Below are 26,879 nucleotides of genomic sequence, written 5' to 3'. Positions count from 1 at the left end.
CCGCGGGCAGCGCCCATTCCCCGCACCGCGCTGCGGCTCCGCACCCCGCGGAGGCGAGGGGTAGAGCTGAGGGGCGGGGCCTGGCGGCCGGAGGCGCCGCCCCATTGGCCGCGGGGCGCGGCGCTTTGCATGTCCCCGCCCTTCACGCCGTCCCATTGGCCGAGGACCGGCGGCGCTTTGCATGTACCCACCCAGCCCTCCCCCCTGCGCCGCCCGGCGCTGCGCTGCGGTGCGGGTCGGGCCGGCGGCGCAGTGCAGGAGCCGGGCTGGCAGCGGTGTGAGGGCAGCACCGGCAGCAGCAGCAATAGCAGCAGCAGCAGCAGCAGCACTCCGCGGGCTGGCGGCGCTCCGCGGGCTGGCGGCGCTGGGAGCACGGCAGCGGGCTGCCCCGCAGGGCTCGACGCTCCGCCTCGTCCCCGCCGGCCGCCGCACCCCGCCCGGGTCCCGCGGGTGCAGCATGAAGCGCGGCGATGATGGCACGGCGGGGTAAGACGGCGGCGCGGACGCTGGAAGACCTGACGCTGGACTCCGGCTATGGTGGAGCGGCGGACTCGGTGCGCTCCTCCAACTTGTCGCTGTGCTGCTCGGATTCGCACCCCGCGTACCCCTATGGAGGAAGCTGCCGGCCGCACCTAACTGACTCCATGCACAGTCGCCACAACAGCTTCGACACCGTCAACACCGTCCTAGCGGAAGACTCCGAGGTGCTGGACTGCGCGGGGCAGCACTGCTCCCGGCTCCTGCCCGACCTTGAGGAGGTCCCCTGGAGCCTGGAGGAGGTGGAGGCGCTGCTGCAGCCGCCGCAGCCGCGCCGGGATCCGCGGGCGCCGGGCGGCGGCGGCGGCGGCGCGGCGGGGCGGGATGCGGCGGCGCGGCTGTCCACGCTGGTGAGCCGCGCTCTGGTGCGCATCGCCCGCGAGGCTCAGCGCCTCAGCCTGCGCTTCGCCAAGTGCACCAAGCACGAGGTGCGCAGCGCCATGGAGATCGTGCTGGGCTGGACGCTGGCCGCCCGCTGCACGGCGGCCGCCCTCGGAGCCCTCTCGCTCTACAACATGAGCGGCAGCGGAGGGGACCGCTTCAGCCGCGGCAAGTCGGCGCGCTGCGGGCTGGCCTTCTCCGTCGGCAAGTTCTACCGCTGGATGGTGGACAGCCGCGTGGCCCTGCGCATCCACGAGCACGCCGCCATCTACCTGACGGCCGGCACCGAGAGCCTCTTCCGCGACATCCACGCTCGGGTGCTGGCCGGGGCCGGGCCCTCCGCCCCGCTGCCGCCGCCCGGCCGTACCACCCCCGGTGCGGCCGCCGGCCCGGCCGAGAGGGAGAAGGAGGGCGCCGAGGGGCCGCGCTTCACGCTGGAGGCTCTGGAGCAGACGGTCAACAACGACCCCGAGCTTTGGGGGCTGCTGCAGCCCTACCAGCACCTCATCTGCGGGAAGAACGCCAGCGGTGAGTGAGAGCGAGCGGCCACCTGCTGCGCCGGGTAGCGGCGGGGGGAGCGGGGCCGGGAGGGGCCGCCGCCGCATCGCCCCTTTCTGCATCCCGCTGTCAGCCGTTCCGCGGCACCGCGCCGCCCCGTGCCCAGTCCGTGCCGGGCGGCGTTGGGAGCTCGGAGTTTTCCACAGGAAACGGCAGCAGCGCAGCGGAGCGGTCGGAGCGAGCAAACTTTGCTCCCCGGCAGGCAGCGGTTTGGCCGGGCGCTGCGCGCTGGCACGCAGGCTTTCTGCACGCATCTCCGGCGTGTTGCTGCTTGTTTACCCGGAGCTTGACACGGCGGCGCACCGACTTCGCGGGGGTTTCTGTGTTGGTTTTTTTTTAATCTTTGATCCCGAGCGAGAGGGTGGTTGGGGGGGTGATGCCTCGAAGGAGTGCCGTTCGGTAAAGCAGGACTCCAAAGTTGACGTTCCTCACGCTGCTCGGCGAGGGGGAGCGCGGCGGCAGCCCGCAGCCGGCTCGGGAGCCGCGGTAGGAGCTGGTGTTGTTCTCCTACGTATCAGCATGCACGGGCACATCGGCTCCCATACAAAACAGCTGTCAAGCCGAGATGCAAATGTCAGAGCAAAAGAAACCGGGAAAACGAGGAGAACTGGAAGCACAGAGCAGGTTAACCCTGCCGGGGTGCCAGCGGAACGCGGCCCATAGCCAGTGTCTTCTTTCCCCACAGAGACCCAGGGGGAGGATGCTGAGTGCAAGTAAAGGGGCGAATCCCCCTTCCCCCTTCCCCTCCGGTCTAAATAGCGGTGTATCCGCTGCGTTTGCCCCATTTGCCCCAGGGTGCGTTCCCCAGGGCCGTGCCCAGCGTCCCGTCCGGACGCGCTCGCCGCAGGATCCCCCGGTGTTTGGTGGTGTGGCCGCAGGCAGGCGGGCAGCCTTCCCCGAGCGCCTCTCGTCCTCCCGTCCCGGTGCTCTGCCCGCAGGTTTCAGGCGTTGCCACTCTGGCGTTGCAGCACCGGCTCGTATCGAGGCAGTTCCTATCGCAGAGCGACTCCCGCTGAGCCGTTCATTTTGGTTTGCGGAGCTGTGACACCTTCTGTATCAGCCTGGGGGATTGACGTGAACTTCAGCCTGCCCTCATCCGTCTCCCTCCGGGGACATGATTCAGACTTTTCGTCTCCATTTTGTTGCAGCTTTACCTGGCACAAATCTCAGCCCTGACTTGAGCAAATGGCATTTTTTCAAGGTGTTTGAGCCGGACCCCAGCAAGTTGTCCATTTTGTTTTGCCTCTCTCCTGGTGTCATTACGTTTCCCATGCAGTATGACTGTAATGCTGTTTTAGCTCCTTGTGAGTTGCAATTTGATGTTCTCTTATGTGCATTTGGAGTTACAGGTGAAAAAAAAGATTCAGGCCTTCTTATAAAAAAAGCCATTTTTTATTGCTGTTTATATTCTGTGCTTCATAACCCAAGTATTTCCATGGCAGCTAAAGCAGACATAAGTCATTAAAAACATCGTGCTGCTCCTTCACCAGGGAGAGAGGCATCTGGTTATCAAGCCCTCACCATTCTGACGTCTGAGTGTTCAGTGATTGCTTGTGAATGTTTCCTTCCCAGGCACTTGAAAGGGGGGAAAAGTCTGATGGGAGAGGTTATCTGACCTGCTCAAAACTCTTGGGAAATCCGTGGTAGGTTGCTAGAAAAGCTGGAAGCCATGTCTTCATATGGTGGCATAACCACAAGTTGTTCATCCTTCCTCTATGCTCAGTGCTTGAAAGACTGCAACAAACAGGCTGCCCAGGGAGGTGGTGGGGTCACCATCCCTGGAGGTGCTCAAGAACTGTGTGGATATAACACTTAGGGACATGGTTATGGGCACGGTGGGGATGGGCTGATGGTTGGACTAGGTGGTCTTCAAGGTCTTCCCCAACCTTACTGATTACACGATTCTATGAAACAGCATGTAGCAGGCTTCTCCTTACGTCTCCGTGGACTGTCCCAGGGAAAGAGGCAGGTCCTGATGCCCTGAAGGGTTGGTGAATTGGGTAGCGTGTGGCATGCAAACATTGGAATGGGTTGACTTGGTCCATTGGACATGGATGACAATCATAGGTTGAGTCTTTTCCAAAGGTACAATGGCCAATATTTTTTGAGCTGGCATAAAAGGAAAACAGTGCAAAAGCAGACCCCCAAGCAATCATTGTTCCGCTCACAGTTTTGATAGGGAGAGGTGGTGCCATCTCTGCCAGGCAAATGTCAAACCACAAAAACATCTCTAGGTTAAATTCAACACCTTGAATTCTGACGGGACTGTGAAACAGGCAGCCCATGAAGATCACAGGATACAAGTATGAGAAGCACATGGTTGGAGCATGAAGCAGTCAGAGGCTGCTTTGAATACAGGCTGTGAGTGCGGGCATTGGGGCCCGCGGTCTGAGGATCTGAGAGGCACAACTATTCATGCAGGGTTTCCCTGTCAGCTGTGCTGAGCACTTAGTGGTTACAGCTGAGGTTTTTTACCCTTGTATCATACCCAGTCATCTTGGAAGCTGCTGAATAAGATCAGTATTGCAAGATAACCCTCTCCTTCCCATAAATGATGGTCATGCGCCTTCAGATGAGGATGTTGTTTTGGTAAGTGCGTCAGCCCGCTGCGTTTGTCATGGGTACATCTGTGCAGATCCTGCAGCTGCCTTGGCATGAGCCATGCTCTCATGCAACGTGGTCATGGTTTCTCATGCAGGGCTGGAGGTACCTGGATGTAGGTACATGGATTAAGTTCTTTACAGAGCGAGTGGTGAGGTGCTGGAACAGGCTGCCCAGAGAGGCTGTGGATGCCCCATCCCTGGAGGTGTTCAAGGCCAGGTTGGATGGGGCCCTGGGCAGCTTGGTCTAGTATTAAATGGGGAGGTTGGTGGCCCTGCATGTGGCAGGGGGGTTGGAGATTCATGATCCTTGAGGTCCCTTCCAACCTTGGCCATTCTGTGACTGTGTGAAGGTGATGGCACTCATTAACACATTGCAGGCCAAGTCCCCATCTCCTTTACAAGCCTTTTGGCAAACTCTTCTGTGCTATGGGAGTAGGGATGGGAAAAGAGGATTAGGTAGTAGCACCAGGAACAAGCTGCAGGCATCTCTGCTGAGTTATCCTAGTTACTGTATCAGAAGGAATAGACCTCAAAAGCACTCTGAGGTAGTATTTTCTTTTTCCTGCACAACCAGAATTTTAATGCCATGCTTGAATGAAAATTAAAAACTTTACGCTTGGGATTTCATTGGCTCTCAAATGTTTCAGTTATGAGCTCTGTCTGAACAGTGGAGTACACATTTACATCCCATAGCAATCACATGGAGCATTATTTTCCTTGAAATAGTGGGAGCAAAATATTGTATACTCAATAAAAGGAGTAAAAAGTGGCACCTCTGTGGCTTAAGCTGCATTATTATTTTTTTCTGTATTGCTCCTGAAATCCCTACTTTTATGCCAAGTCTCAAAGCTGCTTTGAGAAGGGAGGGAGGTTTCCCCAGCCCTTGGATCCAGCACAAAGAACAGGAGTAAGTCCATGGGAGAGCTTGGAGGGGCAGTCCAACTGGCTGAAGTTATCTGCCCTGTATGATAAAGCTATTAGGCAAAGTCTGAATTCATAGAGTCATAGAATGGCTTGGGTTGGAAGGGACCTCAAAGATCACTAGCTCCACCACTCCACTGTGGGCAGGGGTTTTGCAAACAGATTGTTTCTGTCCAAGTCGTGGGGGGTCTCATTATTTGCTGCAGAGATGGCATTGAGCATGTCTTCCTGCTTCAGCAGCTGAAGGAGGTGCTCAGGTTGGGGTTGGTGTGGAATATCTGTGCACATCCTTTGGATGGGATGGGAGGGCTGGGGAAAGGAGAACAGGGTTTTGTGGAGCGGCCAACATGCATAGCTAGCCTTCATCTGTTTGTGTACAGCTCCTAAAAATAGTTATTTGGAACACAACAACTGTAGCGCTGTGGTTTCATCCTATTCTTAATATAATTTAGAGAGAAAGTCACAACAAGTTGGAATAAACCAAGGATTAGGTCAGGCTTGGCTGACATGTGCCAGCTAACCTCAGTTTAACCTCAGCCTCTCCTCATCCGGGGGAACTAGCGGGACTCCAAGCAAATGAGATAGACTGATATGTGAGCACAGCTTAACCAAGTCAGTTAATGCTTTCAGCTTCTGATACACACGTGTGTACAGGGACCGTTCCCTTCACTTACTGGCGAGCGCGCTGTGTCAGTTGGTTACTTCTTTCTGTTGTAATCGAACCATGTGAGATGCTATCATGGCTCTGGGGGTGTTATAAAAGTCCATCTAAAACTGATTTCAGGCGCTGACATCGGTAGCGGGGCAACGCATGAGATGTGGTTTTACTTAAGTGACAGCCTCCTGTGCAGCCATCCATGGCCGTGGGAGGAGCGGGGCTGGGACTGGAGGTGGAGGCCTGGCAGGGGGCTGCTGACTGACTTCCTGATGAAGGGCTGTTTCCCTCTGGACATTTTTATTCATGTAATTTGTTTCGGTAATGAGAGCAGCTTGAAGAAGGGAAAAAAAAAAACCAAAACCCACAACAGAAATGATTCTACTAGAAACACCTTAGTGCTAAAGCATAAAGATGATGTATGCCGATGTAATTATTCCCTTTATCGTATTGGAAAGTACCTTGGCAGCAGGGAGTTTTAGGGCTGCAGCTATAGAGCTTTGCTTCTGATGTAAACGAGACTTCGGGGTTGTGATGCAGAACCAAGGTAGGGGAATAACAGTGTCCCTTGAGCAGCGCAGTGGTTTCCTGACTTTCTGACTGAGGGGCAGCATGCCTCCGCCTTTTCTCTCTCATCCTGGAAGGGAAAATGGTTCTCTTTTCTGGAAAGCTTTATGGCTTTCCCCATGCCTCACTCCCAGTGGCAGTGGGAAAGGGCAAAGCTGTGCTCCACTGGGTCACAGAGGAAGAGAGCCTGTTCCCTAAATGTGGGTGCTAAGAATTAGCTCCTCTGCTGGGAGTGATTTCCTCCAGCCTGCCGCAGAAAAATACAGGGCACTGGAGGTAGTTGGGGAGCTTCCTTCAAACTGCTCCCTGAGACCAGCAGCTTCCACATAAAATAGCTGCTGCTGGTGTAGTGAGGGTGAAGAGAACAGTGAGGAGGTGATGGAGGAGGGCATGCCTGTCACCAGGATGTGCCATCTTGCTGCAACACTGCTACTGTTAGCAAGGCACCTGGGCAAGATTCTTTTGATGTTACCTCCCTCAGAAACTCCCATATGATCTCTGTGGCTTGCATCAGTGCTTGGCCACTTTCCCATTGCCCTCTCAGTTTCAGCATCCTCTTCTCTCTCTCTGTCTCCCTGGTGGGACCATGCCACTGCCACATCCTTCCCTGGCACCAGTGCTGTGCACCAGCCCCTCCGTGTTTCCTTCATGGGACTGTCTGCAGGGTGTTTTCTTTCCTCCCAGGTGCAGGAGAATTCAGAAGGGGAGAGGAACCAGTAGGGGTAGTAGTAGGTGCCTCACTACCTTTATTGTAAAAATCTTTTTCCTTAAATCCAGTCTAAATCTCCCATCTTGTAGTTTGAAACCACTTCCATTTCTCCTATCCCAGCAGACCCTGCTGAAAAGCCTGTCCCCTTCTTTCTTATAGCCTCCTTTTATGTGCCAGCTGAAGTTTCATGCACAGCTCTCGATCTGTCCTTGCTTCCAGAACTACCTACAACAAAAAGTTTCCAGCAGTGAGCTCAGTGTGGCCACGTTTCTCTGTCAGTGAATAAGCTTCCTATTTCCCCAGAAGGTGATAAAGCAATCCTTCTGTAGTAGGCTGTGAAGAGAGAGAGTCTTGTGGTCAGTTGCTCATTTTGCTTTCCGCGAAGAGAAATCTTTCTTCTTTAAAAGCAGAAGAGACGTGGCCTCTGTTGAAGGGAAATGAATCAACGGATATTAGGAAAAATTTCTCAGAGTGGTGCTGCAGTGGCACAGGCTGCCCAGGGAGGTGGTGGAGTCACTGTCCCTGGAGGTGTTCTGGAACTGTGTGGATGTGGCACTGAGGGAGTGGGCATGGTGGAGGTGGGCTGATGGTTGGACTGGGTGATCTTAGAGGTCTTTCCAACCTTAATGATTCCATGGTTCTATGACATGGTCTTATTTTGGTAGCAGGGACAAGGGATGTGTTTCTGAGAGTACTGCAAGACCTAAGAGCCACTGTTGGTGTTTATGCATTCAGCAGAATGGACAGGTTGCACTCACTTGTACAGATGCCTTGCGAGGGCTGCAGAGACTTGTCTTGATTAATTAATTTAATCCCTAATACTGAGCTGGTGCTTTTGAATTGTCACATCCCTTCCTGTAGTGGTTTGTGGGTGGTGCAGAAGTTTCACAGCGTGGCTTACAGTTGGTTTCTGCTGAGGTAGCTAGAGGGGCTTCCATTTTCCAATCTAGAAAAAATGCAGAGAGAAATTCTGTTGGGGCAGACATCCTCAGGTGTAACGCCTGATGGATTCATATGGTCTTTCCCTTCTCTTGCCTGTGGTCAGAATTGAGCTTAAAGAAGATATGACCCATCCCTTGTGTGTATGTGTGTGGGGGGGAAGTCTTTGACAGTTGATTTAGAGTTAAATGATGCTGGATTGGTAGTGACAAAATTATACCACTCATACAAACAGTGGGCATTGAAACAGGTGGTGGAACCCTGTTGAACTGATGGTGGGCAGGGCAGGAAGGCGTTGCTGAGTTGGGTCCATGCTGTTCAATGGTGCCCTACTTGTACAGTATGCTGGGGCCAACTCCTGGTCCCAGCGGCTCTCTAGAAGACCTTGTGTAGATCTGCTTGGTGGTACATGGATATCTGTTGCTGGTGGGATATAGTCTTGAGGGGTGGGAATTTTGCTGATGTAACACTCCAGGACTGAGCTCATCCTACACTTGTGATTAAGGCAGTAATGAACGTTTCCAGTAAACCGGGGGAGAAGGGTTGAAATATCCCCAGATGTAGAAGCATAAGAGACAGAAGCTTTGTTCCCTGGGTGTTGTAAGGCAGCTGAAAGCGAAAGTATGAGGAGGGTGTGAGCTGCGGCCGTGTGGGAGGCGGGATGCTCGCCAGCAGATAGGAGCCCACGCTGTGTTCAGCTAAGCTGGAGAGACAGGCAGTACCTCTGGGTCAGCTCATGCACAGCCTGATTCCCCACCCCTTCGCTGCTGGGGCCATGCGTGTGAGCAGCACATTGACTCCAGACAGCCATGAGTGAGTCTCATGAGCAGGAACGCCCAAAGAGATTACAGAAAGAGGCCTCTTCAAGGAGCGGATTTCTGTCTTCGAGAATTGTGGGGTAGCACCTGGACCTGTGAGAATCCGAGGCTTTAAAATTAATAAAAACCACCCTGCCTTTAAATTGCAGTGCTATGAAATACTGCTCCCAGGTGGAGTTGCAGTGGAGGTATGGAGAATGCATTTGCATTTTCAAGATGGTCAAATAATTGGAGGAAACTTTGCGTCCCGCAGTGTCTTCCAGTTTCACTGGCCCTGTGGTAATCTTGAACAAACACTGCTGGGCTGTAGTGCTTTCGCTAATATATTGTGCTTGGCTGTATGGGGAGCGTTGGGGCTGCAGAGCCCAGAGATGATGGGGAGTGAGCAAAGAGCACAAGGAGGGGAAGGATGGACTTCCCTGAAGAGAACTGAAGGGGACCCTGCCAGCCTCTCTCAATGGGTACCCAGCAAAAGGAGGTCACAGGGAAAGCTTCTGTAATATGGGAGCATGTGTGGCACTGAGGGACGTGGTCAGTGGGAGTGGTGGGGATGGGCTGGTGGTTGAACTAGGTGATCCTAGTGGTCTTTCCAACCTTAATGATTCCGTGATTCTATGTTGTAGCATGCCAGCATATCACAGAAACGAGTTTCACTCAATCTTTAGAATGAACGATGCTGGGTGTAGGCTTTGTACACAGATTATTTCACAGCGCGTTGTTGCAGTGTAGTGAACAAAGATGCTAGGGATAGAGTCAGGAGCCTTAGGCTGCTTGATGCATATAAACCAGCAGTTACAAAACTCAGTACTTCAGAAAAGTTATCCTTGTGCTGCAGGTTTTTCACTTCTGTAGGTCATGTTTGGTGTGGAGCAGTACGGGATGGAAGATGCCCCAGATGAAGTCCCAAACCCAATCCTGTAGCACTCTCCTGGGCAAAGCTCCCATTGATGCCAGCTCCAGTGATTTGGTAACAAATTAAAGGAACTCTTGCGTCAAAGCTGTAGGCCCAGATTTAGTTTTGCTAAAAATAAGCTTTTTCAAAACTGAAGATCGGTTTCAGTATCTGACTGTAGGTGTTTATTCTTAACTTGAAAGGAGAAATTTTTGTCATTGTTTTACTAGTTCGTTGTGCTCAGCTTGAAGGCTGCGAAGTGAGCTCTGCCAGGAGCAGCCTGCAGCCCGCCGTGCTCACTGGCTATAGCCTATTTCTGCTGGCCCACATAGGAAACGTCCTAAAAATAGCTCCAGCAGCATATGTTTTCAAAACTAAATTAGATTTTAAAAATAAGAGCTTCGGTTTAATTATCTGGCAGGCTCTCAGCGAGGAGAAGGGTTTTCAAAATACCCCGTGCCCTTAACATGGAAAAAAGGGACATAAACAACTTGCCTCTGAGTAGCTGGGACATGCTGTTGCTTTACTACTGAGTTTTTCCTATTAACCACTTCTTTCTCACACCACTGTGCTCACTAAAATAATTGTCCTGTGCATCAGATAGCTCTGAGCAATGCAAAGTCTTGCAGGCGGAGTGAATGAGTTGAAAAAAGCAGGAGTAATTTCAAGACATTTTACAGGTTTCAATTTGGGGATGAGATAAACACCCATCTCATGCAAAGGACAACGAACTTCTGCAGCCATCAGTTGGGAGCTGGTGTTGATAAGTAGGTGATGCTGCCTGCCTGGCATACATCAGCAGTTAGCTGTGGGGGCTGAATGATTCCACAGCAGGATTAAATTCAACAAGAGAAAATACCAAAGCATACCCTCCTTAAGCATACAGACAGTCACGTTGATTTTCAGGAAGGATGTAGGCTGTCACCTCACTTTAGCTCATTGATTCTGTGTGTGCATGGGATAATTGGTGGGTTCTGCAAGGAAAGCTGTGGTGATGGGAAGGTCGATGTCTGCTGGCCCTGCCTCTCTCTGCTGACTGGGTACTGGGATGGAACCACCAGTGGCAGGGCATGTGGTCCTGGAGGAATGTTATCAGATGGGTGTGTGTTGTCCCACAGAGGCGCCTTTAATTACAGATTGTGCCTGTGTGATACAGGAGCTGGTGAGTCATAAAGTGTTTTCTAAGGTTTTGGCTGGTCCTGAATGCTCAGGCTCTGGCCATTATCACAGGTAACCTGGGGAAGAAAGCACATGGTGAGCTACTCTTCGGGAGAGGCCCTACTGCCATTACCCACACCACCGTCACCTTGAGATTAGATGACACCAATTTGCCCGACCTAGGGCTATGCTCTGAGGCTCCTTGGAGTTTCATTGGAGCGCTGCTGCCTGCTTAGTAGTTGCTTCTCATGCAAACAGCACAGCAACACCCAAACTGAAAATCTGGCTGTAAATCTGACTGCTGTAACATGGGAAGGAGCTGCATGAACACCTTGTGCAACGTGTGTTGCAACTCCCAGCAGTGGTGATGAGACGTCCCTTGGCTGGAATGATAAGGTGTTGATGGCATGTTGGAGTCTCTAGGATTGGGATTTATGCCTTTTTTTGGTCTGACAGGCTCTGAGGTGGATGCAAATAGCATGATCAGCAGGACTAGGGAGGCCCTTTACTTGGCACTGGTGAGGCCACATCTCAGTTACCATGTTCAGTTTTGGGCCCTTCACTACAAGAAAGACATTGAGGCCCTGGAATGTATCCAGAGAACAGCAATGGAGATGTGAAGGGAGTCCTCCCAGGTATCTAGTGACAGGATGGGAGGTAATGGCCTCAAGTTGCACCAGGGGAGGTTCAAGTCGGATATTAGGAACAATTTCTTCACAGAAAGAGTGGTGCTGCAGTGGCATGGGCTGCCCAGGGAGGTGGTGGAGTCACCATCCCTGGAGGTGTGTCCAAGAACCGCATGGACTGAGGGACGTAGTTAGTGGGCATGGTGGGGGTGGGTTGGTGGTTGGACTGGGTGATCTTAGGGTCTCTTCCAACCTTAATGATTTTGTGATTCAATGGAAACATACATTTTTGGGGTAAAGGCAGCAATGAAGAGAAAAAGAAATGAGAAAATGAGGAATTAGTAGTTTTCCTGGTGTTGATCATGGGTTGAGGAGCAGTCGTGTGGATGGGTTCTGATGTTCCCAGAAAAGGTTTGCATCCCTGCTGGTGTTACACTCATACACTCTGAAATAGTTGTAGATATTGAAGTAAGTACACGAATATTGGCTCTGGCACGAGGAAAAATGGGAACAATTCAGCACCTGCATAAAACATCCTCTGAGCCTGGAGTAATTAGTTCAGTTTCACTAGCCTCATTTCCAGAAAGGAAAAGAATAGAGAAGCAGCAGAAAAGATAATGGAAGCCTGGAGGCCTAAAGGGGGTGTTTCAGTATGGTGATAGTCAACTGGAGTGGCATTATTTGGTGCAGAAAGAAGGCACCCAGGAGAAGCTGTGATTGAACCATGCAAAGAGTGAGTGGCAGAGCGGAAGCAGATCAACAGCTTAATATTTTGCAGAGAAGCAGAATGCAAGAAGATTAAATGAAACTGAGAGTAAATTTAAAATAACTATAAAGAGCCTTCTCCTTTCAGCAACGTACTGGGGCTTTGAGGAACTCAGTATTGCAGGAAGGGACTAGGAAACAATTGACTGGGATTATGCAAGTGAAGGAGGATATTTCTAAAGATATTAATATTCTCTCATATTGCAGAGGAAGTACTATTTCATGTTTTAGGCAAGGCTTCACTTGGACAGCCTTCCCAGGCATTGCACAACACATGGCAGGCGTTCCTGGTCTTCCTCTGTGCTCTGTAACCATTCACTGCTGACTAGGCACTCTGCAAGCAGACTCACAGCTACGACTTCATTCATTTCAATAGTCCCATGAATGAGTAAGAGATGCAAAATTGGATGATCTACCATTTTGGGCTTGTTACATCTGTCTAACAGCTTCTGTAGGCTTTCTTCTTCCGTTTGGACACTGGCTTTCATATGTGATCTCTGCCTTACAACTATCTGTTGTCAACCCTCTAGATATAATTTTTTTTCCTTGACATCACAGAATTATCTACGTATGCATCCTGATAATCTACTGCATTCCAGCTTAATCTCTCTAGAATGTCTTTCTGAAAATAGTCTGTCCAAATGATGTTATCGAAGCAGAATTTAGAAATAAATGCAATTTTGAGTTACATCAAATAGAAACCCGGGCATTCGTGTTTGATTAGGGACAGGTGTTTCACTTCTGTGCAGCTGTTTTTGTGTTGTTCCTGGAATTTTTGACCTACTGAAGAAAGAAACCCTCCCTAAATCTGGCACCAGCGCTGCAGCACAGTGAGCTCAGTGATCAGTGGGAGGCATGCAGAGTACCGCTTCATTACACCAGACTGTTGCATCAATAATGCAGCACTGTAATGTCTTAGAGGAAAAATAATGGGCTCTAATGGTGTAACTAGTGTGTTCACTGATGCTGTAGCACAATTAATTGTGGCTTTCTTGGAATTTAGTGCTGCAAACTGTTTCTGTTAAAAGTGGATGCAGGGCATTTGAGCTTAACTAATCTAACAAGGAGGCTCATGCCTTTTCCTTGTACTATTGGGACCATCTGCAGAAAAATTTTTAAAATGGCTCATTAATTGAAAATGATGGGAGTGGATTTCTCTGTTCATTGGGTAGCGGCATGTTATAGGTTGGTTGGTGCTCTGCTTTCTCAGGCCTCTGCATTGTGCCTTCCTGTGAACTTCATTAGGCCTCCAGTTGTGCCAGGGGAGGCTCAGGTTGGATATTAGGAAACATCTCTTTCTCAGAAAGAGCAGTGCACAGGTTGCCCATGGAGGTGATGGAGTCACTGTCCCTGGAGGTGTCCCAGAACTGTGTGGATGTGGCACTGAGGGACATGCTTAGTGGGCATGGTGAGGATGAGCTGATGGCCGGACTAGCTGACTTTAGAGGTCTTTCCAACCTTAGTGATTTTACAGTTCAAGTATTCTCACCTTTTTACCTTTTTTTTCTTTCTTTTTTTTCCCCAATTGGGACTGTAGGGGTTGTGAGAAGTCTTGGCAGGAAGATAACAGACCACCAGCACTGCTAGCTGGTGCCTGCCCAAGTGCTGTGCCCTCTGAGAAGTGAGCATCTCTTCACTAGATCACAGTGGCCGTTTTGAGACAGTGGGTAAACTCTGCTTCGTTCTGTGAATTATTTGCTGTTGTGGCCAAAACCCAGGGATGGAAGGTCAAGGAGAGCTCTGCATCTGGGTTACACTGATGAAAGATTTTACCCATCTTTCTGTCATCTTTGTGTCGCTTCTCTGATCCTTGATGTAGCTTTGGCTCGCCATCAGCATTATGGTCTATGGGAGAAAATGTTGTGATCTTTTCTGGATCTTCTGTTTTCATACTGTTTGCAGAAGCACGGTTATCGGTGGCCATCTTTTGGGTCATCGTGCTTGCAAAGAGTTGGGTGAAAGCTGCCTGTGAATAATATGGAAGGCTGCTGGGGGCGACGGAAGGCCTGGCAGGCACAAAAAAACTGCAGAAATCTCATTTTCTTAAAAACTAGGTAAGAAATGCAACTTCCCATTTTGCAAGGTTTTTGAGAAATGGTCTTCATGTGCTCATTCATGTTTCTTGTAAACTCACTTAACAGTCATGCTTCAGGTACAGAAGATGGAGAATTACAGCTGCAGCTCCAGCTCCAAGCAGTGGTTGAAAGCACCCCTAAGGATCTCGGTACCTTTGGCAGGCACAGCTTGCGCTGTTTTTGTATCAGCAGGCTCAGAGATGTGTCCTGATTTCTTTGCTGTGTATTATTGAAAGGGGAGATATAGAATAGGAGGGAATACATTTCTTAAAGCACTTTATAATGTACCCTTGTCCCCGCTTTGAAACTGAACAGTATGTTTCTGATGAGATTTTAAGTGACAGTTGTCTGCTAGAAGAAGTTTCCTTTTTCCTATTATAAAAAGAAAGAATTATTCAGTTTTATCTTTTAGTTTGTTTCAAAAGAGCCGAAATGATACATTCAGTCATTTCATAACCACTTACTTTCAACACCCTGTTTATCTGATCTTTTTGCCGCAGTGGATAACTTATTTATACAAAACTAGATATTTTTTTGGTAGCTGTTTTATCTGCTTTTTCACATGTATGTAGCAGCTTTGTTTTAAAAAGACTGTGTCAGAGAGAGGTCATAACTTCAGTTCACAGAAGTGACAGTGTGCATTTAAAAGTAGGGCGCTTTGTTTCCTTTTATGTAGCACAGAGAGGCAGGCAGAGATGTCCGTGTGATGAGAACGTGGGATTGGGACTTGCTGGGAAGATTTCCCGTGTAATTAAGTGAGAGTTCTTTGGAACTTTGCTGGTGGCACTTTCTGTTAATAAACATTTCCCTCATTACCTGAAGATGCAGACAGACATTTGGCTTATTATAGGCTACCTGTAGCCATGAGACCCAAAAGGCATAGCCAACTGGTGGCACTTTCCTCCCTGGGGACAAGGGAGAGCTTCTGATGTGCTTGGCCATTGGAACAAGCCGTGCTTATTTTTTCTTGCATTTGCTACATTAATTTGATGGCAGCTTTCTTCCGAAGAGTACAAAAACATAATTTATGTTATTTTTAGAGCTGTATGATTTATATCCTGAGATATGTCTCAGTGGTTTCAAATTACAGAGGAGCATGGAAATACTTGCTGATTTTTCCCTTCCCCAGTCCATAGATTTCAAGCTGTAGGTCCAAGCTTAAAACTCAGCAGTTTGTAACGAAATCATAATTTGGTTTCGTGGCCTCAAGTCTTTCCTTAAACTTCTGCTTCCTCATATCTGATGATCTTCCTTATGATCTTTCCTTGTGGAAAAGAAAGCTACTTTGGTTCCATTTAGGTCAGATGTACTATCAGGCAGGTATTTTGGTGCTTTAGGAATGGAAAAGTTCCCCTGAAGTCAGTGAAACAAAAACAAACAAACAACATCACAATGAATGAGTCTGTGAGCTGGTATCTCCACCAGTTATAGAGAGCTGACCTAGAAAACATCCATCCATCCTTTTGTAAATCACAGTGTTTTGCTGCAGTTTCTATTACTGGAGGACACTTGTTGGGAAAAAACATCTTTTATATTTGAGCTTTCATGTAGCACTTCCCTCCTCTTCAACAATTTTCAGCGATACAGGTCTTCATGTTTCAAGCGCCGCTGCTAATGGAGGCAGCCCTCGGAAAGCACACACTCCAGCCACCACAAAATGAATGTCTGACATGAGATGTTAGTGCTTATTATGCCACAGCTTTGGCATGCCACCCGCTTGTGAAGGCAGCTTCAAGGATGCGATCCAGATCTAGCAGATATGCCACAGCCTGTTGCCGTCTGGTTGTCTGATGCACGTGATTCTCTGACACCGAGTGGTTCCCGGCGGCCCTGCTGCCTGGAGGTACTGGGTAAGCTGTCAGCTAGCCCAGAGCTTGTCTCTATTTTACATGTGTAAATGCAGTGTTTGGAAGAACCAGCTCCCTTGAGCGCACACAAATGAATCCTGTACTTGTAGCGTATATTGTATTCTGAGGATGTTGAGGTTTGCAGTCACCTTGCTTAAAGCAAGAGAGCACTCTCAGGTAGGTGCAGCTGCAGGCAGTTGTGGCACTAATACATATGATGCCTGCATTCTAGTGTCGCTTCAACTGCCTGACTCTGGGAGCTCTTTTTCCTGACTCTGTGGAAGCTGGAAGGGATGGGAAATCCCAGGCTGTGCTCACTGGAACCGGTGCATTGCAGCTGTGCCTTAGACTGAGCTAAAAGGGATGTAAAGCAGGAGTGGGTGCTGCCTTCACATATGGAAATGCCACGTCTCCTGGCATGCCCAGCCTGGCTCCATGCCCCTGCTCCACCCCTGGTCCCTGCCAGGTGGAAGGTGTGCAGTGTCTGTATAGCTGTGATCTGTTTGCTGCCCTTTCCTTAGCTGGGAGCCCGATGTGCCTGGAAGCAGTGCCCAACTTCAGGCAGCTCAGTGGCTGGAAATTCCTCTTTCCCCATTTGGGACGCCCCTTTTGGTGTCTCATTTCTGTCTTTGTTAGCAGGATGCTCAGCTTTAAAGCATTAGGGGAGAGCGTTCTCAGAGTGCAAGGGAAAGCAAAGTCTTAAGAGCTTTGTCTCCTTGATTCTCCTTGCAGAGACAGACTGCTCCTTTCCGACCTGTGCACTGTGAAGCAGTCAGCTACAAAGCCTCGCAATTTCCAAAGAACCGGAGCCAAAGCAGAGGGGCTCTGGCAGCCTTCTCGGGGTGACCTTCAGAGCCGCTGCCGGCTCCCACCTTGGCTCAGCAGCCTTGGGAGGCTCCCCGGGAGGTACTTGAGTGCTGAATTGTTTCCAGGACCACAGCAGAGCCTCTGCACAGCAGCTGATCACACTCAGAAACTCCGCACCTTTTTATGGCAGCAGAGGGAACTGGAAGGCTTAACGAGTGCTGTTGGCTCCTCCAGAAAAGGAAGGAGGGATTTATGTTGTTCTCCAGGCTCTTAAATAAAAACAGTAAAAAGCCAGAAACGTTCTCTGACTTGTGAGAAGTAAATGTGTAAACTTGCTGGAAATGGGGGAAGTGTTTGTGTGCTGTGTTGCACCAAGCTGAGCAGCTTCTAGAGAGGAGGAAATGCTTAAAGGAAGTGGCAAAGAAGGACAGATCCCCATAGGAATAGTGATTGCCTTGCTGTGGGAACACGGGACATTGCCTGCTCTGTTTCTGCATGCATACATTGAATTTCCAAGGTCTGTTCAACACTGCTGGTGAAGATGTATTCAGAAAAAAAAAAGAAAGACACAGGAATGACTTAGCCCTCCTGAGAAAGCACCATTTGGGCATCAGAATCAGTGGCTGTTTGTTTGTTTATTGCTTCAGAAAGAAGCAAAACCGAAAAAAAATTCTTCCCCTCCAGAGAGTCATTAAAGTTGCTGGAAAGTGCACATGTCTGTAAAGAGTGTGTGTGTTTGCACTGTATCGATCTGAATTTGCCTGAGATTTAAATGACCGCATTTGTTTGCTGTCCGCTGTGAGGCAAAGCAGCTGGAATTGCACGTGCGTAAGGAAGAGAAAATGCGTGTAACCAGGAGTGCTGTGAGAACTCAGAGAACTGAGTGACCAGCCAAATTCAGTTTTAGTTCTAATTGCTCAGGAACAACACAGTGAGCAGCTTCCAGAATCTCCTCAAAGTGCAGGAAACACATGTCACACATCATGCCTTCAGCATGGCCAGCTGTTGATATGCCTCAAAGAAATGCGTGCGGCGGTTAGTTGCACAAGTCTGGCTTTGTCTGGGCTGCCCACGTTTGAAAACCTGGCTCAGCATCTGCCTGCATGGTTTGCAAGGTGTTGGTGTGGTACCTCAGGCACTGTGCCTCTCCAGCACCTTGCAGGATGTGCTCTGTAACAGATTCAGCAGGAACAGGGAGAGCCAAGACTGTAGGAAATGCAATCATCAGCAAGTGGTTAGGGTCTGCTATGAGTCTGGAGTAATTCTCTTGCTGCGGCATTTCAGTGGTGTGTCTGTAATTGCTTTTTTAATTATCATGGATATCCATTGCTTTTGTTATCTGTAAAGAAAAGGAAGCAGGGAAGAGCAAATAATGTACCTGAGACAGCAGCACTTGCTGAATTCATGGAGTGAGCTCTGATGCCACCTTTAGTTCTCCTCATCTGTGACCCAGCACTGACTGAGCTCAGTGGGCATGTGCTGTAGCAAGGCTGGAAAGCTAAGCTTTCCTCTCTCTCACTCCTCCTCGAGTAGTGCCCAAACCTCAAGTCTCATCGTTCTATATTTCTTAATGTGATGATGTTGGGCTGACTAGAAGTGTCTGCAGCTGCAATTCAGTGCGTGATAGGGTATCCCTCTGGGCGATTGATCTACTCTGCCCTCCCTGTGAAGGAAGCCAACCTCATTCACTCCTCCTGTTCTTGTCAGTAAACTAATGTCTAAGTGGATTTGGAGACTGAAACACAGAAGGAAGGTGGACAAGAACTCTCCCTCCCATTTATGGATGAGGCTCTGAGCACCCTGGTTGAGCTGTAGGCATCCCCATTCATTGCAGGGGAGTTGGACTAGGTGGCCTTTAAGGGTCTCTTCTAACTCAAGCGATTCTGATTCTGTGATGTGATCACCCTAGAGCACCATAGTTAGAACCATAGCTCTCCTCCCACTCCTGTCATGGGTGCCTAGAGGGAAGGATCCTTTTTACACAGTGCCCAGGAAGACTGCAGAAATCTGCTCAGTGTTTGAATGTTTCAGCTGCTATCGAGGTCGTTTGCCTATTTTTACCCATGCATATGCTACACAAAAATAAGAAAGGTGGGTTCTCAGAGGCAGACAGCTCTGAGTGAATGCTCTTCCCAACACCAGTCTCTTTCCTCAACATTTAAGTAATGGAGGCAACAGCAAAGACCAAGTTACGCCAGGTGAAGATGGGATATAGAAGTGCTCTCCATTGTTTTGCAATAACGGGAGCTCTGCAGTGCCTCTGACTGGCAGCAATACCAGCAGCTGTGTTTCCTAGCACGCCCTTAGCAGTGTCCCTTCTGGTGGTGCTTCTCAAAGGCATGCTGCAACAAGGCCTTCTGCCCGCATCTGCACTTGATACCTTCATAACAATGTACAAAGCAGAACCCCCAGGGAGAGGCTTCTTTGTGAGAGTTCTGCTTTACTTCTAAATTGGAATTGTGAGCTTTCATTTGAAATACAGTCTGCTGGCAGTAATAGGGTTGATTTGGGGTTTTTGCCTCAGACACGATATCCAGCTTTGTTGTTCTTCGATTAGCAGTATGAGGCATCCTTGGAATTAACGGCTTAAACTCTGTGTTTTGTCAGGAGGCGTAATCTCCCTCCTCCCTTAATGTCACATACCACATATGATGTAGCATGTTACTAATTATTGCGTACAGGCACAGGCAGCCCCATTCCATACATTCTCATTTCTGTTTGTTGCTAATTAGGAATCGTCATGCTGCTGGTGGGCTCTGGTGCTCCATCTGTATTGTCTGTAGGGTAGGCATCTGCCAGAGGTGGTGGTTACTTCAAATTAGATCTGAACATCCATCTCTCCCTTGCTATTTTCCCCAGCGTTACAAGCTTCCCCAGCTTTAAAAATGTGAGATATGGAGAATTAGGCATAGATGATCTTGCTGTCATTCATAACCTGATGCAAAGAAAAGCTGGGAACACCAGGCCGTGCAGTACAATCCTATTTAGCTTGAAAGGATGGCTAGGAAATAGAAAGCAAGTGTGGGAATACATGATGAATTCCTAAAGGCGACCTGCAAAGTGCTTTAAAAATTGAACTGTTCCTTTAGCAATATGCAAACAGCAATAGGAAAGGGAGCATTTAGTCACATACTTTTTCTTTTAAACCTCTGAAGTTTTCTGAAATTGCTGCAGCAGCCTGCCCCCAGTGTGCCATGGTGCCTCAGAACACTCTGATGTCTCCGGTACCCCACTGGGCGATTGATGTACTCTGTACAGGTTCTGTGCTGTGGTGATTTTCTATTATGAGGTGGTACAGTTTAGTATGGGCTATGATCATACTGTCTTATATCTTTTTGGGATAACATAAACATTTTTGAAGATTGTGGAAGAAGTGTTGCTCTTTTGTAAGCAGAATTTTCCATCCTTTCCAAATCTGTCCTTTTTTCGTTGAGCGGAGAGGTGAAATGAGTGGAGATAATTGCCTTGGCCATATGGGCAAGCCAACCAAGTGTATGGACTTGGTATTTCAATTTCTGAGTTCCTATCAGTGATGCTGAAAATAGTTGGCTTTTTAAATGCTATCAGTTCTGCCACTTTAGGATGGCATGAAATTTGTCTGTAGTGTTTTGCAGCTTTTCGCTTTCACAGTTCGGCTTCTGATGGCCAAGTTGGCTCAGCTTTCTCTTGGGAGCTGCTCTATCTCAAGTTCCAGCTGGGCTGAAGCTCATGTTGTGCTGGGATCAGCAGAGGAGCCACTGAATTTCTTTCCTAATGGGTGCTACAAAACTTAATCAAGTGAGCTGGATCTGCTGAGCGTGGCTGTATCAGTTAGATTTAAACTGTTAACATGTATTAACATCCTACTTGCACAGGGGATTAAGGGACAAAGCAAATTGCCACTGCTGTTGCTAGTGGAGGAGATGCAAACAGCCTAGGATTTGCATTTTGGTCTCCTCAACTTAATTCTATGCTTTGTGGTTGCCAAAGATGTATTGTTTACCAAATTACTTCAAACATCATTGAACCATGCAGGTGACTAAGAGAATGTTAAGGGAAATCTACAGCGATTGACTAAGTCCATGTACTGTCACTAGAAGATACCGATACAGGCCTGAAGCTCTTAAAACAGTGTTTCCAAAGTCCTTCCCTTCCTCTCAGCACTCTTCTTTCCCAGTTCAATGGCCTACAAGACCCTCTGGCGCCCTGGTGCACAAGGAAATTGCAAATACTGAGTCATGGTGAGGTGTGAAGGCTGGTGCTGCTCATGGCCTGTGGCTCCTTTGGTGCACTGTTGGTGGCATGGGCAATGGCAAGGCTTACTGCCACCAAAGGACTGGGCTTTTGCTGGCATTGTTCAGTGAAGCCTGCAGAAGCCTGTGGTGTGGCCAATGTCCATATCGAAGTTTGGCATTGATATCCAATCCTGGCTTTCCAGGAAATGACGCTCAACCTCTGCTTCTGGAGAAGGAGGCTTAGCAAGGAAAGAGAAAGGTAGTTTAAGAGAGACATGGGGAGCTGCACAACTTGTGATAATCTCTGGCTAAGCCACCTGGCACCAGGCTTATCTGCCAAGTTGCTGATACAGCAGTTGGAAATCAGTCGTCTTTCTGCAGGGCTTCCCAAGCAGCTCTGGCTGTGTCCTGCTGGAGGGGAGTCACCGGGGCATGGGCGCTGCAGGGAGGCCTGGCAGATGGGGGGGCAAGTTTGTGTTAGCGGCCAAAAAGTGGCCAATTCTGGCACAGGCCAAACAGGGATGACAGTAGCTCTTGAACTGCTGTTTATTTTTAGGTGACAAAATCCATCACTGAGAACTGATCACTGGGAGAGTTTCTCAAAAATGTACAAACCCTGCATTTCATTTGTCAGCTCGTGCCAGTACCACAATAAACCTTCATGGCAGTGATGTTTCTGCACCATACATAGTTTCAGGAGAGACACAAATTGAAAGTCAGGATGAATGCAGATATCCTGGAAATCCTGTCTGGAAATGCCTGTCACCTTTGAGTGGTGAGAGCAAAAGAAAAAAATGGCATTTTCACGAGGGCCATGAACTCCAGACAGGCTGAGTGAGCCTGAATAAACTTGTTCTTCTGTTCCTGTCTCAACAAGGTGAACTGCCTCCAAAAACACAAAGCACGCAAGAGAAACTCCCAGCATCTGTTCCAAGAAGCAGGAATCACCGTGCTGTGGGCCTTTTGATCTACAGCTGTGGCAGCAGGCCTGGATGGGTGTTTAAACGCCCTGTGACGTCCTATGTTCAAGGCCTGGCACTCACACCCATCCCATCCCAAAGCATAGGATCAGGATGGTGCTGGGATGCGGTCCAGGCCGCACGTGGAGCAGAGTTTCTCTGCTGTCCAGAGTGGGCGCATCGTTTCAGTGCCAGATCCGCTGTTTGCTCCTTCCTTGTGAGGGACAGGAGTACAGACTACTGGACATTACAAGGGATGTGCAATAAATAGTGATTTTGCGGTATAATGCTGGGGCAGAGATGTGTGGGTAGGAAGCAACAAGCCCACACCATGGCCGCTTGGTCTGCTGCTGGCTTACAGCCACCTGCACAAGCCTTTCTTCCGAGCTGCTCACGAGTTTCCATCTTTTGCACACTACCCATCCTCACTGCCGCATACTGCTATTTTTCAATTACATGTAAATTGTCTCCACTTCCTCTTCCTTCCCTGAACTAATTTCCTCAAAGCCTTCAAGCCTCCTCGATCTGCAGATCATTTTGGCAGCCTCTCCAGCTGTGTCTCTCCCCCCCCCCGGTGCCTCTGCGACCTCCCCATGCAGGTTCACTCCGACAGCAAGCACTCTGAAGGCAGCTGTAGGGAGCTGCTGCCAGAGCCCCTGTGTTGGAGCTGCAGAGCCCTGCAAGCCCCTTGCAATTGTCCCTTCCATGTTTTGGATTCTTAAGGGAGGGCTCTCCATTTTATGTTTCTGCTGGGTATGAGTTTCAACTCTATTACTGTACATTTTGTCCAAATGAAGGCTTCTTCCTGAGTGTGCACGTTGCCTCTGGGCTGCAAGGTTGCTATGTGGTTGTTCTCAATCTTCCACTGTGCTGGTCATGGTCCTCTGCCTTGTAACATCCTCAGCGCTCATCAAAGCAAAATGCATTTTCTTATTAGGCCCTAAGTGGAGGGCTGAAGCAGATGCATATCAGCCCTCTTCCTGTGATCAAATGCTGGTCGGTGCCATTTGTAAATGTGATCAAGATATTTACGTGCTACTTCTGGTCTTCAAGACCTTTTGGTAAAAACAGTGATACAGCATTTGTAACATGATGGCAGTGGGAGATACGAGAGGTTCTGCAGGCAAAATTTTCAATTAAAATATGGTAAAAATTGTGTATGTACGCATACATTTTTTAGAGTGCCAATTGCCTAGTTTACCTCCATTGTAGATATAAGTGGGTTCTCACAGTGGCCACACCAGCGGAAGATGTGGCTGTTTGGTTTGTGTAGCTGAGCGAATGTCTCTGGACACGTTCCCATTAGTCATGCTGATCTCCAGCAGAGAGAGTCGGCATTCAGCATTCTGTTCTGAGTTCATCCAAATCAGTCCTCCCACTGGCTCCTCCGACCAGCAGTGGTCTATTTACTGCCTTATTCCAGCATGAGAACTAGTGTGCAGGGCACACCGTGCAGCTTTGCTTTCCAAGACAAGCCGAGAAGGTTATTATCCCTGTATGCTACATTAGCACCTTTCCTAAGAGCATTAGTTCACACTGTGCAGGGATTGGGTCCAAGGCTTGGCTTCCAGCTGTGCTGAGCTCAATCTGTGGCGGCCAATGACTGTTCTCCAAACTCTTACCAGGGGAGATGAGCTCAGACTATGACCTGGGACATGCCCATTCTTCTCTGGTTTTGTGGGGCTGTTCCCAAGATCATACTCTTTCATGGATGTTTATAATCCTACAGTAAAGACTGTTTAATTAATCTAGAATTAATTCCGTCAAGAGTTGTATGTTTGGAAGGCAGTGTGATTTCTCCGGGCAGAATCATTCTTTATTGAACCTCTCTTTTTCTCGTCATGCTGTTTTATGCCGTGTACTTTACTTCTTCTAATAAAGCAATTGATTGGAATTTCCTAATGTTTCATCTTACCCCATCCTGATGTTGTACCTATTTTCTACAAACTGTTTTTCTCCACACTGCTGGTGTCTTGCTAGTTCCATATGAGCTTCAAGACTGCTCAACAGCAGTTTTATGGTCTGTGTGTATATATGATTTCTTTAGATCCCTTCTGTGCTTCTCATTTGGTCTTACTGAGTTATAAAGTGTATGCTAAATTTATCCCTTGTTTAATTCCGCTAACTTCAGTGGATGTTTGCTGAAGAAAGAGTTTGGTGCATTGATTAAATGGGTATACTTCCACATTTTCTCTTCTTTTTTTTTTAAGGCTTATCTAGATCATGAATTTTATCTCCTGCCTAATTATTTCTGTGTGCTTTGTACAGAACACATAGAGAAATAACTACTGAGTGCTTCATCCGTCTGGATTCTTGTTATGTGATCCCCTGCCTGGCTCAACAATAGACCCATTCTCTCCCCTGTATTTTCTTTGGTTATATTTATAAAAACATAAACTTGTTTCCCATTACTCTTTCAAGCTAAAAGCAAAACAAAAACCTTACTGTTTGTTTCCTTAACTTTATACCTTATAATATTTTACCTCCAGCACATATTCAGACTTTGTAACTTTTCTGTTTCCTCTCTCTTTTTTTTTGTCTCACTTAAGAAATGAGCTCACTTCATGCCAAGAGCCAGAGGAGCCACTTATTTTGACCCACTTCTTTCTCTTTAGCACTGGAATTATTTTCACATGTATTTCCTCCAAGTTAGCCTTTAGGACATTCTATTCTGTGCATTTTGAAATGCTGTTTTCTCAGTGTTTTTAATTGAAGATAAGGTTGTTTCCCTGCAGAGAGATGGAAAATACCTCTCTTAGTACTCAGTTCATGCAGAAGGGGCACCAAGATTTCTCTTCTAGGTTTTTAGTAAATGCCTCCCAGTTAGCACCAGATTTAGCATTACCTCATGTCTCATTGCATTCCCTGTTGAAACGTGTTATCATTACCTTCACAGTTCACAAGGTCCTCTGACCTATATATTATAGAATGTCAGGTCTTTCCCAAGAGCTGGCTCAGCAATTAAAACTTCCCACTGGCACAGATGGTTATGATAATAGGACATCATATATTTATACAGGGAGAGTGAGAGAGAGAAGGAGAGCACTCCTACATTTTTCAAAGCAGTGTACAAACATTAGCTAATTAACCCTAATAACAGCTCTGCAAAGAAATTAAATGTGATTATTCCCATTTTATAGATGGAAAAGCTCAGGAAAGCAGTCTAAACGATGAGGCAGAGGCCGGCATGAGAGGTCACTGTTGAAAGGTGAGATGAGATTCGAGATCCCATTGTCATCCTGGCCCTGCTGCTGTTCAGTCCAGCAGGCTGCCAAATGCCAGGTGAGACCTCCTGAAACCCAGCAGGTTCACAGATTTTGTATGGTTTTGTGTTGTCCCTGTTGGGAGAACTGGTGCGCTCATTTGAGAGAGTTAAACTGCTATTTTTATAACTCATCCTTCTTTTTCACCATCCTCAAGTAAGAAGAGGTATTTGACACTGGAAGTTTATTTTCAGTCTACATTTTTGGTGATGAAAACGAGTAAGTTTGTTCTATAGCTGCACCCTGGATCTCCACCAGGTTTCAGGGCAGGGTGCTTGGTTCCCATGTGACTGCTGTTGGTTCAAGTTCAAATATCATCACTATGGCTGCTTCTGAAAATGCTGAAAAAATGGAGAAGTAGTTCAGTAGTGAGTTTGTTGTTCATCAGCCTGAATGACTTTTTCTGCCTTCTTAATAAGGGACTCAACATAGACATCACCAGTCCTGGCTGGGCATGAGCATATTCATACCTGAACAGTGCAGCCGCCCAGGATGGAGTCTCACAGCTCTCATGGAAGCCATGTCAGTATTGGAGTCAGTGGGCAGTGTCCCAGGGCTGCGATGGCACTTCAGCCTTCAAGTGGTTCCTAGGATTTGAATCACAGAATCATAGAATCATAGAATGGCTTGGGTTGGAAGGGACCTCAAGGATCATGAATCTCCAACCCCCCTGCCACAGGCAGGGCCACCAACCTCCCCATTTAGTACTAGACCAGGCTGCCCAGGGCCCCATCCAACCTGGCCTTGAACACCTCCAGGGACGGGGCAGCCACAATCAGTCCAGGCAGTGTGTTCCAGCTCTTCACCACTCTCATAGTAAAGAACTTCCTCCTGATATCCAACCTAAATCTCCCCTCCTTCAACTTAAAATAATTTCTTCTTGCATGTATTTGAATATACCTTTGAGTGGTATATATTTGAATGTAGGTTTGGACTTGGTCTTCCTAAGAAGATGTGAAACCCCATGTTGTACCTCGTGCACCTTCCTCATCTTCTCTCACCTTGTCTATCACTTCTGGTTTTTGAGTGCTGGGCAGAAGTTTTGTATCATGTTATCAGCTGCTATTTTTAACCCCTGCAACCAGCGCCAGAGATAACCTGCACACTTGCAAACCATTCTGGGAATGCCCATATCTCTAAGCATACAAAGTCAGATGTGGAGGTTGCAAGTGTTTTGGGAAAAGATGGTGGAATTTTGCATGTTGTTTGCTTTTTATTTTCAGGTAACCATCTATCTGGCTGAACGCTTGAAGGGGGGTTAGCGATATGGTGTTTGCTCTGTCATTATCAGTCACAGGTCAGGCTGTAGCAAAGCTTGTCCCCGAGGAGGGCTGTCCTGGTAAGGGCAGAGCAGAAGCATTTGAATTGAAAATGCTTGTGCTATCTGAATTTTTATGTGCCTTATGGAAAGCGTGGGGAGCTGGAAGAAACAAAAAACATTTCTTTTTCCGTGACTTCACTATTGTAATTTACAGTGTCATGAAACCCAGTGTATATCTAGATAGCCTTCAACCCAGAAAGCCGGGAGGCAGTGCAAAGCTGTGCTGGGGTGATGAAGGGCTCTTACTCATTGTCCCGCCCCTCT

The 26,879-nt window shown here is 48.3% G+C and overlaps 1 protein-coding gene across 3 annotated transcripts in view; it reads left to right on the top strand.

The window, feature by feature from the left end:
- Positions 1-229: 229 nt before the first annotated feature.
- ABTB3 (ankyrin repeat and BTB domain containing 3) overlaps positions 230-26,879 on the top strand; it is a 179,575-nt gene continuing 152,925 nt past the window's right edge. For all 3 annotated transcript variants that reach the window (XM_090143264.1, XM_090143270.1, XM_031600060.2), the window contains exon 1: positions 230-1,446. In XM_090143264.1, coding sequence (XP_089999390.1) covers positions 471-1,446 — 976 coding nt within the window. In that variant the 5' untranslated portion in view covers positions 230-470. The remainder of the gene's footprint in view (positions 1,447-26,879) is intronic.

The sequence above is a fragment of the Phasianus colchicus genome, chromosome 1 (genome assembly GCF_987193195.1).
Source record: "Phasianus colchicus chromosome 1, bPhaCol1.hap1.1, whole genome shotgun sequence".
NCBI lineage: Eukaryota > Metazoa > Chordata > Aves > Galliformes > Phasianidae > Phasianus > Phasianus colchicus.
This window is presented reverse-complemented; position numbering and strand designations above follow the sequence as displayed.